The sequence below is a fragment of the Morone saxatilis genome, unplaced genomic scaffold, assembly GCF_004916995.1.
Source record: "Morone saxatilis isolate NCDOM2014 unplaced genomic scaffold, NCSU_SB_2.0 Contig12, whole genome shotgun sequence".
NCBI lineage: Eukaryota > Metazoa > Chordata > Actinopteri > Moronidae > Morone > Morone saxatilis.
In genome coordinates, this window is record NW_023339674.1 from 22,063,072 (window position 1) to 22,078,715 (window position 15,644).

Below are 15,644 nucleotides of genomic sequence, written 5' to 3' on the forward strand. Positions count from 1 at the left end.
ACAGCATTCAAACATCACATTGTAGGAACAAGAAGAAACACTGATTTCTGAGGGGAGGGGGACTTCAATAGAATCACATGCATTAGCATAATAAAACATTTTAGATAGTAATAAATGCTAAGGTTAAAGGGTAAAAAAAATTAAAAAACAATATACTGAGGTTTGCATTTACAGTAAGTATAAACACTAGAAACTATGGTGGCAGCGAAAAACATGAAACACCCTATCTAAGGCATTTTTTCCATTCTGGTATACTGTAGAAAGAAAACATGGTGGTTCAACATGGCAGAGTCTGTGGATGAGGACCTGTGCTCTCTGTAGACATAAAGGAATTATTCCTTCTTATTTTCAGGTGATTATACACAAATAAAAACATATAATATTATATTCCATTTCTCCCAAATCCTACAAATAGAGCCCCTAAATCTTACACACAGGACCTTTAAAGTCAGAATTTATATATGTTCAATTGTGCTTTTAATCATTTGGATAAAATACACAGCTCCAAGGTCCATTACAAGTGTGAAATACAATATTACATTCCATGTCTTATGCACTCTTAAAAGCAATTATATTTAATTGGGGTGCCACATATAACCATCATTTCAATTTATATGAAAGGTTTGGCTCAGTCATAGCATAAACAGCCACAAATAAACTTAACTGGTCACATGAAATCGTCTAAAATATCACCTCACTTGGTTCATGTTATTCAGTTCATGGTATTTCTGCAGCTGACAACTGGCATCAGTAAGGCGAGAAAGACAGCAGGGCCACACTGCCTTACACTGCCTCTTAATCTGAATGTTTTCATGAGAATAAACTTAAAATCATCATAATGGTATTTGTGCCTAAAATGTATCTTGAAAGTGAGACTAGAAAGACGCAGCACATTCTTCCTCTTATAAATGAACAATTCAATTCACAAATAAAAGAAAAAAAACTGAATCCTGTTCAGTTCAGTATACTCGCTGTTTACTTTGGTCTGGTTTGACCAGTAGCTTATGGTGGTTGGTGTTAGTTATTGGTAGCAATTACTTTAGGCAGATATTGTAACAGACATTGCTGAGTCAGTTTGCTGAGTTTGTGACTCCTGTTTACTTGTGCCACTGTTATGCTTCAGCTTAACCGTATTTTCAGCATTAACCATTATCCTATAATTGACACTTGTGGCAGCCATTCAGCAAGTTACATCGTCGTTAATTCCCAAGTCTACAGTCTGTGGAGGCGTACACATTATCACATTATGAACTGGAGATGCAGGACAATATCTCCTTTTCCTTTAAACAGGAGGACTCTAAACATGCACTCATAAAACCTTAAACTATCCAGGCCACAGGAATAGTACACTGAAATGTTAATGAAGTTCAGTGTTATTTCTCTGTGCTGAGAGTTCTTGGAGGACCAATATTGTAATGAGCCATTCCAGTGGGAACATTAAATCTGTAGTCATGTGCTGTTTCTGTCGCTAAAGGTCTCCATCGAACAGTTACGACTGGAGGAGCTTTGTATGAGTACTCTAACTGTCCTCCTTTAGCATCTCTTCAATCTCCCTGTCCCAGTTGTCATCACGGTTCTCATTATCATCCAACACGTCGTACTCCTGAAGTTCCTCCTGCAGCTCTCTCTCCCAGTCAGCAGTCTCCTCTGCAAAACCCAATGTTGAGTCACTCTTTGAACTCTGATAAACTCTACTAATTACATGGCAGCCCGATTCAACAAAAAAGAACTCACCCTGCTGTGTGTTTGGATGTCCCTTCTTGTCCAGAACCAGCTGCTCCATTTCTTTGCGTAGGTCGTCCTCATTTATCTTGCATGAGTCAAAAGCATCACTCACAAATTCAGACACAGGCGGGCTGGTGGAGATCTCCTCTTCATCCTTTCATAACAGAAGCAGAAGGAGGTCAGAGCCACCAACGGCACTCATTTTGGTCCAATTACTGATTTACGGTGAAAAATCTTTTTTTGGGGTATTTTATTCTTTGTAGTAAGGTGGCCTACCTCACTTGACTTTGGTTTCGTAGTGTGGATGGCAGCGGGAGTTTTCATTTTCACTGCATCTGCGAAGATCATTTTTGACAAGATCTCTCAAGTATACTCAAAGAAAAAAATAAACTGATAGTCATACTTTATCATATCAGTCACTCCCATATGTTTGTGGTATTAACATTGGTATGAAGCAGATTATATCACAAAACATTTCCTAATGTTAACTCACTTTACCACACAATATTTGGCTAAATCTCTATTTGTGTCAGTGAAATTAATTATTTGTTTTTCCACTGACAAGAAAATTAAGATTAAAGACAGGCATTATAGTTTTACCCTTGTGATGACCAGCCTCAGGACTGGTGTCAGTTTTCTGCACGTCTCTGCGCTCCGCAGCTTGCTGTGCTGCTAAAGCTGTGAGCTGAGCTGACTGTTTTATTAAGGACACACGGTAGAAGTAATTCTTCCAGAAGGCTTCCTCTTTCACCCTAAAATGAATGACATAGAGGAATATGCAGTCAACTCTGTGGTGGAGTAAAATATTTTAGTTTTTAATAAGATAAGATAGAAGATCCTTAATTGATCCCCCGTGGGAGAAATTCAAATTTGACACAGCAGCATAGGGGAAATTTACAGAGTGTAAAAATATTATAATGATATAATAGAAAATACAAAATACAAAGACTATAATTAAAAATATATACACTATGTGCAGTATGCAAGTGAGAGATATGGAGTGCAAACATATTTAAACAGTGTTAATAAACCCACTGTTATGCAGGGATGCACATAATAAAAACACAGGACAAAGTAGTATGTGTGTGTCAAAACACTCTCACTGTTTGGGAACCAGATGGAAGCGCATCTTCCGAAGGAGCTCGTCTTCCTCCAGCATCACCATGGCGACTGGATACATTTGCTCACAGTCAAAGTGAAATTGCACCCCAGCAGGAGGATCTCGCAAAAAATTTCTTTTGTCCTGTCAACAAATGTGAAGGTTTGAGGAAAAACACACAAAACAATCGAAAATCTCATTTTTACACAGAAAAGAGCTACAAGAATCAGAATCAGGTTTATTTCCATGTAGGTTTTCAATTGCATGATACAATTGATACAATTGCCTTTGTAAATTAGTGCATAACAATTACACAAATATAAATAAAGATAAAAACAGAGACAATAAAAGGAGCCAATATATACAAATATAAAGAGAGAACATGTACAATATGGCCAGATACTTAAATAAACAAGTGAAGAGCTCTACAGAAATGTGCAAAAAAATTGACCAGGGGATCTGCAAGTTAGCAGTGTGACATATCCGAGGACAGTGAATTAACGCAACGCATATATTCAGGGTGGGTGGTGGGTTTCAGAGTCAGTGGGGGTAGTGGTCAGTTTTCAAGAACAAATGTCAAAATCTTCTGATTTCAGCTTCTCAAACGTGAATATCTTCTGGTTTCTTTAGTCCTCTATGACAGTTAACTGAATGTTTAGGACGTCACCTTGGGCTTTCTATGAACAAAGTCGTAGATTTGAGTTGTGTATGTGGAAATTACCGAAATAAACTAAACTAAAAAATATAAAATAAAGACACAAACTGAACATACTTCTTTAATTATACTGATGACACACTATTTCTTCTGTATTAACAGAAACATTTAGTAAGGAGTAATACTCACCGCTGAGAGAGCTAAAATCTGTTGCTGAATGGTGTCCTCTTCGTTGTACCCAACCCATGGAGGCACAGCAGCACCTGGGAACAAAGAGCACCAGCCTGCAGTTACTAATGTGATGTAATGGACTCACATGTATTGAATACTGAGTATAACATACAGTTCAGCACTTACCAGAACTTTTCCCTTTTTTCTCCTGAACAAACCTTTCTTGTTCTTTCTGGAAATCACCCAAAATGGTCTGAGGGAAGACAGTGTATCATTAACTTAAACAGGCCAGACTTCATTAGAACAAGGAAGGAGATGAAGTCATTTAAACCAATATCCACCTTATCAATAATCCCATTGATCTTCCCCTCCTCCACACTTTTCTTCAGGGTTTGTGCCGTTTCAACGACGGACTCGGACAGTTTCTTTGAAGCACTGCTGGCGAAATTATAAATGTAACCTGCAAAGAAGCAGACATGACTGAGGTTACACGGATCCTACAGCTACTACACACTGTGCTGCTCTGTGAGCTGTGACCACACTGACCGCTGAAGCTCTTCGCTGTCTGGAGGAGTTGAGGCGGTTGAGCATCGTCCTCCACAGCGCTGCTCTGCTCACCTCCAGCCCCAGCAGTCGGCTTATTCATGTCATGGTTTTGGTGTTCATCAACATCAACAACAGACTCGCTTTCTTGTTTAACTTGGCCATTTTCGGTTTCTATTCCAAGCCAGGTTCCCCAGTTCTGAAACATGCTTTAAATGTTTTGAAAACAAACTTAAAAGAAGTTCTTTAACATGCCCTAACGATGAATGACTCCGTTTTTACGCCAGTTTTCTAATAGTTTGAAAGTAAAAACTACAGTGATAGCTGATGACGTCCCACCACTCAACCACTTCCGCGAATCGGTTAAGTTTGGCCCTCCTGCGTACCCTGTCTTAACCCGACAGGTTGTCATGGAAACGTACGCGTTCCCTTCGAAATTCTAAAGTTTGTCTAAAGTGAACAGTTAGCTGAATTAACGCTAGCTGCGGTTAGCTGCGGCTCACCTCACCATAAAGTAGCGTTTAAAGTCTCAGCTCTGGCGTCAGAATATAACTTTTTCTGTAACATAACGCAGGACAACGCCTGCAGAGGGAAGTCTGACCTCACTGACGGTAGATGGCACGCTTGCGCTGTGTTTTCCTGCACTTGTTCTCCCTGTTGTCCATGGATGGGAGCTAGGTTAGCTTAGCTCATTTAAACTCTCCTGAGTGTGTCAGTGTGTCTCGGTTTGAATCATGAAGTAGGGTACGGACTGAAGTGCTGCGTTGGAAAACAGTGGGAACCCTCAGCGTGTCCAACACAACTAGCGCTTCATCAAAAAGTGATTCTTCTGAAGGTAAAACGGTTACAAAAGATGAAGTATGTGTAACGTAAACCTGGGATATAGCTGCGTGCCACCCCGAGGAAGCCTTGTTCGTGTTCACCGGTTTATCCAGAAGTTGCATTTTCCAGGTAAGGTCAAACGTTTGAGCGGAGTTTTGTCATTGTTTTTTAAAAAGCTATGGACCTCACGGAGTCGAGTAGTAAGTTAATTTAATGGAAAAGTGCTTGTTTCACACGGAGATTCGGTTTCCTCCTTAAACAAGTCCGTTTAACTCAGCTTATTTATTGGCACAGGCGAAGATGGTGTCCATTGTGCTGTCCGACATTGTTGCTGTGTTGAATTATCTCACACATAAGAGCATTAAGTTGAAGTCAGCCTGTCTGCAGTGTGACAACAGGTGTTTACGGAGTTACAGATTCCCTAAACTAGAGACACAATGATGCATTTTATCGCATACAGAGACTGAGGCAAGACAGAGCTCAACATCCACACCATTGTTTCATGTCTTTAAAGGGACTTGCTTTCAAATTAACCACACATATGTAATTTCAGTTTTAGTCCAGCCATTAAAACCACGAAAGTCGTTAATCTATGGAAAGGTTAAATCTTACATATATAATGTTATCTTATGTTAAATAAACGGAATCAAATCTGACTTGCTGGCCGAAATAATGCGGAATTCTTGTCGTGAGAGACTTTTCTGTTGAAATTGTATTTAATTTGTTAAGAATATTTAAAAAAAGTATACAATATACTTTTTAGGGAAGAAATAATTAATTGTAACTTTATCCCAAAGGCTCTCCCACTCCTCATGTATGATCCTACATAGGCTTTTAGCTTCCTGCCAGAATAAAGGTACATTCAGTGATACTGTTATTCTGCCCAATGGTGACCTCATATTTCATCATTTTTTGTTAGTTTTTGTGTCAGGTTTTGCTTGATGTAATGGTGCTGCCATGTTTGAATAAGAACTTACTGTATTACTCAGCACAGACCTGCTCTGTTCCCTTTCCTATTGTGTTGGAAATATAAACACTACTGTCAGTGATGCCAGTTGAATCCTACACCATGTAAAAGACAACAGGCCATTAATAAACCATTAAAGTTAGTAAGAGCCATACATGTAGATTTGAATTTAGTTTTGACCAAATTAATATAAACAACATTCTGTAAAAGTTTTGCTTTGCTTTGCTTAATTATGACTTTACATTTGTGTTTTTAAAGTAATGTATGTGTATACTCTTTTACATTTTGTATTTAATTAATGCCGAAGCTGCATTATTTTAGGCATCAAACAAATGATACAGCAATTTATTATCTAATACAATATCGGCCTGTAAAGACAAAACACAATTGTCTTAAAAAGTGTTTCACTAAAACAACGAAAGGGAATTGAAGTAAATAAAGTAAATAAAAAACACATGGTCCAAAATGAGGTCAGCTGTACAAACTTTTAAAATGTATCAAGAGACTTTTAACAGGATAGAAGAGAATATTATATATTAATTTACAATTGAACATTTTCCAGAGTCTAAAATGTTTTTTTTGGCTTCTCCAGCCGCTGGCAAAGGCTCAGTTAGCGTTATTTATTCTAGATTATAGAACAGCCAGTAGTCTTTTCAGGTCACGCTCAGGTTCAGGAAGGCTTAAAAGATCAGCAGTATAACATGTGGCCAGACCATGCTGAGCTGTGAAAGTGATCAGTAAAATATCGATCATTTCTAGAACTATCAAGTCAACCGGAGTAACGATGTTGAAGTGGGGGTAATGTTGTCTTGTTCTTTAGTACCAGTGAAGATCTAGCTGTAGCTGTCTGCTCTTGCAAGGCAGTTTGGACAGTAGATTGCAGAGGGAGTTACAGCGGGGTGTCATCAGCATAACACGGGAGCAGAACATGCTTACAGATTGGGTACTGCCAGTATTTATTTAATATATGAAGAGTAGATTGGGACCAAAATTAATCCTTTTTTAAATGTAAACATTTACATATTTTAGTGCTTAACATAATTTTGTGCCTGGTCATGTTTTCATGTTGTCTTTTTTTACTTTGATAACAGTACCATGGATACTGAGGGATATAAAAGTGAGCCACACTATACAGAAGCAGAGAGCCTTTGGCATGTGATGCAGAAATCCGGAGATCTGGATCCAAGGAGCAGAGATGGTGAGGGCTGGAAGCTGGTGGATGTGTTTCTTTCTGGAGGAGCACCCTGGGGATTTACACTCAGAGGGGGACTGGAGCACCGAGAACCTCTGCTCATCACCAAGGTAAATACTCCACAAATCTCTTATTATGCCAAGGATAGCTGAAAATGGAGGTGGTGTGTTTCAGTTTGCTGGTTGGAGAGCAGGACTTAGACGAGCAGAAATACCTTTTTACTGACTTTTTTTTTAGGCTATATCAAAATCTTATCAATTTAAAAAAAAGTCATTCAGAGTGTAAAGTGTAGATTTTATGATAACTCCTTGCACTAAGAGCGTATACAATAATATGAGATTGTGGAAGTTGCAGCATTCCACCCAAACATTAGGAACTACACATTAAACTAGTTTTTGCAGTGTACACATAATCACTGAAGTAGCCTTTTCTGCTCTGCTTGTATGTGTCTGCTTGGATTTGGCACCATAGCCCCAATTTGTGCTTCTCACATAGCTGCTGGTGACGTTAGCATTAGCAAGCCTGATAAGCGCAGGCTGAAAAACAGTGCTGTTCATTCAGAGGGTGTATGTACTTGCATTATTGTAAAAACAACACATGGACCCATCAATAAGTGTGCTATATACAGAGCTTAACAAGATATTTAACAGGATAATTAACTGTGATAAACAGCAAGGCCATGACTGCTGTATGGACTGACACTCCCCCATAGCCACGCTGGACACAAATGTGTTTCTAGTGACTGCCAAAGCTCCACCTGCATCATAGACACAGAGTCTGAGAGTAGCTTCTCATGGCTGGTTAGTTCTGACTACCAGCTTTACAGTACATGGCTGTCCATGCTACACTGACCGGTGGTCAGTCGGTGTCCCCTGACCCTTCAAGTCACACACTGTGTAGCCATGTGGTCTCCTGCAGTCTTTGCTCGTTCACTGCTCTGTTGCATTTTTTAAAATATGCTGGGAGAAAGAGTTATAGCACAGCTTGAGGGTGTAGTTACCCTTTAAAATGTGTAGGTTTACCAATTTATTGACCATCAGCACCAGAAACAGGTCAAAGGGGTGTATTTTGCTGTCAGTGTACAACTGTCCAGTTGTTCCACCTGCTTTTGAAGTCCCTCCTAATGTTTCATATTACAGGATGTCAAACTAATTACGATTTTAAATCTATTTTATGGGACCTTTATCATGATGGCACAAGTGATGATGTCTGGCAACACTGAATATTACTCAGTGTGTATGTTTGCACTCTTTTGTTAGCACTGGCCCAGACCAGTTGAAATTCAAATTTTAATAGTTATCTAACGAAACACAAAGACATCTGACACATCACTGCTACATGTTGCTGTACATTTGTCTTGTCTGATACGAGCAAATACAATCAAATATAGCAGAGGAGAGGAGATGATATCAGACAGAGTTGGATATTGTGAGCACACAGTACTTCTTGTTATTAACCAGGCTGGCAGCATAAAATGGATCCAGACCCAACGTAATAAAATATCTCAACAAATACTGGATGGATTGCCATGACATTTTCTACAGATATTCATGGCCCACAGAGAAGCCTACTGACTTTGGTGATTACCTGATTTTTCCTCTAGCGCCACCAGCAGGTCAAAGTTTTCACTCATTCAGTAAAATATGCGAATGTATGCAAACATGCTAACATGTATGAGCTAAGATTGTAAACATAGTAAACATTATAGCTGCTGAACATCAGCGTCTTAGTATTGCCCTGGTGAGCATGTTAGCATGCTGGCAGTAGCATTTAGCATAAAGCCCCACTGTGCCTCAAAGAGCCGCTAGCATGGCTGTAGACTCTTCTTCTTGTTTCAGGGCAGTTGTCCGTCTTTGAAATTCACACATGCATTTGGGCATGAAGCCGCTCTATGAAGAGAGCGACCTGTCTCCTTTGAAGTGTGATCTGTGCAGTCTTTCATCAGTCAGTGTTCATTCGGTACATTTTGGCTCTAAAGTCAGTATTTTATATCGAGTCTCTCCAAAAAATGAACATTGAACAGAACATGCACTATAGCTGTCAGCTTGTTATTCTTGTATGCCACGACTTTTCTACATGAGTGATGTGAGCCACAATATGCATACAGTGCCCAGGAGAGGGAGAGTACCTAAACACAGTGCAGCCCAATCAGCTCTGAAACCACACTGTAAGCTCACTTCTCTGTTGACTGTGTAATGATTTACTACAAAAGACCTTGCTAGTTAATTTGAAATGGTAACATACCAGCACCTGTTTGTCGGGAGCTGTGTCCCTGCAGGATTCGTTTCTGTATTGACCCAAAAGCGGTCCAAAGTCCAACTCTGATGGACGAAACTCAGGATTTAAGGCACCATATGGGCTTAGAGCGATACAGTTAGGATCACCATCACCCAATTAACGTAGGTTTTACAGGAATGCAATTCAAATTCTGAGCATTTTAAGTCTTTAAGCTGTAAGATTAGATGGCGTGGTCACATTGCTGAATTGTGTGCGGTGAACCATTGCCCAGTTGGACTGCGGTTCTTCGGTTTGATATTGACGGCATTTCATTGTTAATGTTTTGTCTCATCCTTCCTCCAAGGACCAACCAAAGTGGACCTCTTTGCCTCTGATGGTGAGATGTTACTTCCTCAGAACATTTTGAGGAGCCTTTACTCTTTTCACCTGTGTAATCGCGACCCTTAAAATCATTTTAAAAAGTTTTTCCAGAGCCTTCCTGCCTGGCACTTTTTTAGTAATCTCATAAAGTAAATTGGCCATGGACTAGACTTAACATCTGTTTGTCAAACTGTCTCGAAATGCTTCAAAGTTTAGTTTGCTGCCACTTAGCCTATGGTGTGTGTTATTAAATCCCATCTGGACCTTTGCGCTCTCATATTTTTGTGCTGTGTTAAAATTTTGTTTGGAGGGTAGCCTGTGGTACCAGGAGCAAGGGAGGAATGTTGGAGCTTTGTTTGATTTTCTAAATGTAGTGAATTATCTGTGACAGCCTGAAGCCTGTTGGAATGGTCTGATGGGATAAGTAAAGTTAGGATTAGTGATTTGTGCTCCTTTGGAGTGGCTCTCAGATTATGGCCAATGATTTACAAAGTTATCTTGTTGAATTATTTGTGATAACTAGATAAAGATGCAGGTAAGCCTACTATTTATCTTACAAACTAACCTTATATTATAGCAACGTCTACGGTGTGTCTACAAACCACTGTCTTCTTAAAAATAGTTTGAGGCCTCTCATTCCCAACATTTGTCTGTCTGGTGACATAAATACGTGGACATGCAGACAAAGTATGCATGTAAGCCTGTATTCACTACCTGATGCACTTTGTTTTTTTCTGCCGCATTTTTTGTATGAGGTTTTCAGTTGAACATATAATCCTGTCTGAACAGGTAGGAGTACAGTGATGCAGGCGCTAAGATCTGCTCATAATAGTTGTTAGACTTGATCTGATCCATCAAAATAAGACCATTTTGTATTTAACAATGCTGTACGTACTCTGTTCCTCTGGGACATGTCAGGCTGCTAAAAACTATTAAAATCAGTTCCCTGACTCACTGCTCAACCATGTAACACAGCAGCACTTATGAAGAATTTTGTTTCGTACAGCTACTTCAGCCACAGTCTACGTTACTTACTGTCCGACTAAACATGTCTTTAGTAATCTGCTTGGCTTCTTTGTCCTTTGTCGTCATTATTTTCACGTCTTTCTGTTTTAGTGTGAGTAGTGAAAATTGAGCCCTCTGTGCTGTTTTGACAGGTGCGTCTGAATTGTATCTGTTAACCTGAGAAACACAGGGGGGGCCTCAATTAATGATCTTGTTGGCAGTTTTTTGTGAATTCTCTGCAATTGGTAAAATGAAAGGTAATAAAAAACCAAACGGCCCACAGTTTGATGAGAGGTTTTAAAAAATCCTGGATCTAATTAAAATTCTTAACATTCCACTCATAGCTCAGGTTATGCTCAAGGTCTTCATGGACTTAAAGTCCTCAGTTTCAATAAACTTATATAATCCTGTTTTACAAAACACAGCTGGGGATACACCTCGTACATATGTTTCCTCTGCCAGGATCAAGTTTTATATGGAACAACATATTGTTTGCTGTTAAAGAACCAGAAACATTGCAAAAATGTCTCTGTTCTTACACGCTGTGATAAATCACCTGCAGGTAAACAGGTTTTACCAATTATTGAATCCTTTGTGTGACAACATTGTGGGTTTGATTTGAATGTTTTAGGATTGCTCAACTTCTGGACCAAAGATGATTCATAGAGAACAACAACCTTAATAAACATTATTTATTAAGGCAAAAGTTCAAGATTCAGAATTATTATTGATTAGGCAGAGAAGGAATGGGTCAGTGTGTGCTCTTGGATGTAAATACCAATAACATTAAAGTAAGATATAAAACGTTGTTATTGTAAATGCCTTACTTTTAATGTTAGGACAGTTTTCAGGCTCAAAGTTAAGAACTTTGCTTAGAAGAAATGCAGTAAGCCAAATTATCGTTTCAGTCTGACTACAGATGAGTGCAAATTTTAAAAAGTATTTGACCCCAGCTTTCAGTGATTTCTGTCACACACTGATTTACTCCTTCTCTGCATAATCAATAATCATTCGAAATCTTTAATCCATAATCCATAAGCCATAATCCTGTTGAATGAATCCTCTTTGGTCCAGAAGTTGAGTTAACTCAACTAATACACTAATGAAAACACACCTATGAATATAATATTCCATTTCTGCCAACAGATCCCCCTTAATGTTACACACTGGACCTTTTTAAGTACCAAAGTGGTTCAAGTTTACCCTGAGGCTGAATGTCCGTACCAAATGTCATTGCCAAAGAAACAAGCTATGCAAAGGTCAAATTTGGGCAAGTTTGTTTATGTGGTTGCTGGTGTCTTGTCAAACAGCAATGAACGGTGTCAATTAAAGGTGCAGGCAGTGCCTAAAACCAAACAAGAGGTCGAGTTCAGTGCCCTGTCAGCAAGCTACACAGGACATCTGTCAGCAGAAAAGACACATTCCTTACCCTCATGGCCACCACATCCTTCCCTTCATGTCCCACAGACAGACATGAGGCTATTTTTGCGGCTACTCAGGCATCCAGGATGGCTGCAGTTTGACTGATTATAGCCTGGAGGAAGATGGTAAACAAAGGACGTGGTATGGCTCACGCTGATTGGGCTGCCATGGTGAACGATGCTTGGCAAAGTAGTATGAATGAATCTCCTGCTTTGATGTTGTGTGTGTAAACACCTTGTATTTTCCCTTCTCTTTTCTTTTATGCTGCAACTTTACCCTTTTTGTTGTTTTTATTTACATTCTTAAAATATGTTCTTCTTGTGGAGCCACGCCTCCTGTTAGGTTTGTGGAATAAAAGCCAGACTACTGTGTAGTCCTAGGCTGTCTTACAGATGTCCTGACAAGTTGTTTATTTTGAAGTTCATTTGTTTGCACGAACAGTTTGTAGAAAACAATTAGTACCGCACAGTCATCAGTTTTTGGACTGAGCATTGTGGTCTTTCTTAGGCCGAGATAAATGTGTTTAAAGGACGTTTCTGCCTCAGTTGTACTAATCAGTTTAGTTTATACTTTCTCCTTTGTACTCATGAACTATTGTTGATTTTCTTTGAATCTTTGAAGCTACAGTTACACCATTCCTGTCTCTTTATTCTAGACAACTTACACGCTCTCCTTTTTTATACAATTTTATATTTTATTATTCCATATAACCAGGTGAAACTTAGTCCATCTCTGAGTATTGTAAAACTGTAAACCTGATTGTATATGACAAAGTTTGAATTTCCCCACAATGCGTAAAGGGTAAGTCTGGTGAAGACAAGAAGTAAAACTGTGTGTGTGTGTTTTGTGTCAGTTCAGTTTGTGTCCACCTCAAACACTAACTACTGTAAATGCATCAGTCTGTGATTCAGTTTCTCTACAAAATACATTACCATATCAGGACGAGCTCAGGAGTCTAGCCAGGCATCATAAAAATCCTCAGTGCGCCCTGCCTTAACCCTGCTTTAAAATTAGTATTGAAGAAAAATGAAAACGGGCTTTGATTAGAGCTGTGTGGGCTCTGGTTCTCTGTGCTGAGGATAAAGGCCGTATAACACGTAATGGTCTGTAAATGTACACATACCTCTCTAGTGAGGTCATACAGCCCCCTCTCACAGGTTGAGTGGAGAACTGATAATCAGCTGCAGAGTTTGGCTTTTGTGCGTTAATGTGCCAACTGCCATGGAGAGTTCTCGCTGCTTTTCTCTCCACACTTGAGCCGTGCTGTCTCGCTGACTTTTAGCTGACTCTCTGTGTCAGTGTGAGGACAGCACTGACCTTAACGCATATCTGACGCTTCAGACACCTTTCACTGTAGCTGTGGTTCTGTCAGTTCGATATCTTATATTCTGTGGGTCTTCTCTGGAGATACACAAGCAGTTGCTGACTTCACTGTACTTCCCTTTGACAGATGTGTTATTCCAGGTGTCTGCCCTCAAACAAACACAATATGGTTTGTTTTTACATCATGCCACTGGCTTGGACAGCAGCTTTTTGATGTATTTTTATAGCGTTTGATCCTTTACCTAGAAACTGACCTTCCTGCTGTTAACTTTGGTAAACAGTGTGTCAACAAGAGACTGCATGTTGATGCATGTTTTTCACATATCCCTTTAGCATTTTTTCTATATAATTATGCTCCCCTTGGTTTTGATAACTCGACTGCCATGAGTCCAAGTTATAGTTTCTTATATAAATTCATATATGAGAACATATTTAGCTATGAGATCAAGATAGCATAGCAAGTAGCATTTACAGCGTACTAAAAAAGTTTTATATACAGTAGGTTTTTCTGTTAACTGTTTCCTGTTCTGAAGATGCTCTGTAATAGATGACAAAATGGATCCAAATACTACAGGTTCTGTTTTCTTGTCTCATCAATACACATTAGGGACTTTGTATATTTAGTTTTTTTATGTATGTGTGGAGGGATGAAAACAAGACAGGAATCAGAAGTCCACATTAGAAGAATCGGCACCATGATAGGCTTACAACCTAAAATAAACAACTGGGTTTTGCTTATCATAAGTTATAAAGTACTGAGAAGCAGTAAGTAGCACCAAGGTTAGACCGTGTGAGGTTACCTAATCTCTTTTAAAGCACTGGTGGGAACCTCTTGGACATAAGAAGTCTTTTGGCACACACTTATAAACTGTATGTTCTCTATGTGGTCAAATGCAAGGCCAGCAAACTGCTGTGAAATAAAACGTTTGTGTTAATATCAAACTGTGTGCAGTGTTAGTAAGATAAATTAGCTCCCGCTACTCAAGTCAGCTAACATTTGACTCTCTTTGTAGCATGTTATATCCTAAGTTTACTCTTGCGCAGCACTTCCTAAGTTTGATCCAGAGGCTTAATATATTATTGTTATGGAAACAGAGCTTGATGCCATTGTCACAAAGTCCTGTATCATGGCAACTCAATCACTAACTAGCTTGCTTGTTGGCAGAAGTTGGCTTCGGAAACATGTCCGTATCTCTGTTAAATTCTGCGTTTAATTCTCTGTTTTTCATCTGCTGTGTTTATGTTCCAGGTTGAGGAGGGCAGCAAGGCGGCAGCTGTGAGTCTCCAGGTGGGAGACGAGCTTGTCAACATCAACGAGATTCCCCTCAGTGGCTACAGACAGGAGGCAATCTGCCTAGTGAAAGGCTCCCACAAGACCCTCAGTCTGGTGGTGAAAAGGTAGGTAACCAATCCCCGGTCCCCTCCCGTGCCCTCTCCTCCTACATCTGCCGCTGTCACAAGTGCACCACCCCCTCAGCCTAACAGGTCACCATGGTTACATTTCCAACAAACCAACGTGACGGAGGAGTGGAGACAGAGGATCTTGGCCCTTGCAGCTGTTTGTCTGCGTAGTGTGTCTGTAGGCTAGCCTGCTTTTGTGGGATTTTCTAAGATGTCACTTTTGAGTTCTTGGTAGCTGGATAGTCCTGTTTTGCCAGGGTTTACTATGTTACAGTCAACAGGGCTTCAAGGTTTGTGACACAGTTTGTTATCACGTTGAAAGGAGGAAGAGAGGTTGTAGCTGACATCATGTACTCTGTAGCCCACACAGGCAGGTGTAGGAGGGGCAAACAAGGGGAAGTTTTGATGCAAATGACGCTATGTGGCTCTGAGATTTTTTTTATCAGTCAGTTGGTTTCACGCCGTCAGTGATAAGGCATTTGCATTGTTGTCTTTGCAGCACTTCCACCACATATGACACTCTTTCTTATTGACCAAAGAACCGACTGTTGATGAACAGTAAGCCCACAATTAATGGCTACATTCACTCCTTTTGTCATAAGCCAGTTCTTGTGACTCCAAGGTATTGTTTAGTATTCATATCTTGTTCAACTGATGAATCATTTGTCAACTTAGTCCTGCAGGCCTTCTTACAAATGGCCTCGGTGTGTGTGTGTGTGTG

General features: G+C 39.7%; 2 protein-coding genes across 2 annotated transcripts in view; one reads left to right on the top strand and one right to left on the bottom strand.

Moving 5' to 3' along the window:
• Nucleotides 1-6: 6 nt before the first annotated feature.
• LOC118322043 (synapse-associated protein 1-like) lies at nt 7-4,543 on the bottom strand. Its single transcript, XM_035653624.1, has 9 exons — nt 4,197-4,543; nt 3,992-4,110; nt 3,837-3,903; nt 3,669-3,742; nt 2,829-2,968; nt 2,326-2,477; nt 2,002-2,060; nt 1,735-1,879; nt 7-1,647 (listed from the first exon to the last, which is right to left on the bottom strand). The coding sequence occupies exons 1-9, from the start codon at nt 4,399-4,401 to the stop codon at nt 1,520-1,522; spliced, it is 1,089 nt and encodes a 362-aa protein (XP_035509517.1). The 5' UTR covers nt 4,402-4,543; the 3' UTR covers nt 7-1,519.
• A 96-nt stretch (nt 4,544-4,639) lies between these two features.
• The window catches only part of shroom2a (shroom family member 2a), a 31,148-nt gene continuing 20,143 nt past the window's right edge, over nt 4,640-15,644 (top strand). The window contains exons 1-3 of the mRNA XM_035653625.1: nt 4,640-5,144; nt 7,074-7,284; nt 14,772-14,920. Of these exons, the coding sequence (XP_035509518.1) occupies nt 7,078-7,284; nt 14,772-14,920 (356 nt within the window). The 5' untranslated portion in view covers nt 4,640-5,144; nt 7,074-7,077. The remainder of the gene's footprint in view (nt 5,145-7,073; nt 7,285-14,771; nt 14,921-15,644) is intronic.

What these genes read in the sequence shown, in the direction of transcription:
- LOC118322043 (XM_035653624.1), bottom strand. Translation starts at nt 4,401, where the DNA reads ATGTTTCAGAACTGGGGAACCTGGCTTGGAATAGAAACCGAAAATGGC. An exon ending in TCAATGGGATTATTGATAAG is followed by an intron (nt 3,904 to 3,991) that starts GTGGATATTGGT and finishes GTCTTCCCTCAG; the next exon opens with ACCATTTTGGGTGATTTCCA. An exon ending in ACATCCAAACACACAGCAGG is followed by an intron (nt 1,648 to 1,734) that starts GTGAGTTCTTTT and finishes TGGGTTTTGCAG; the next exon opens with AGGAGACTGCTGACTGGGAG.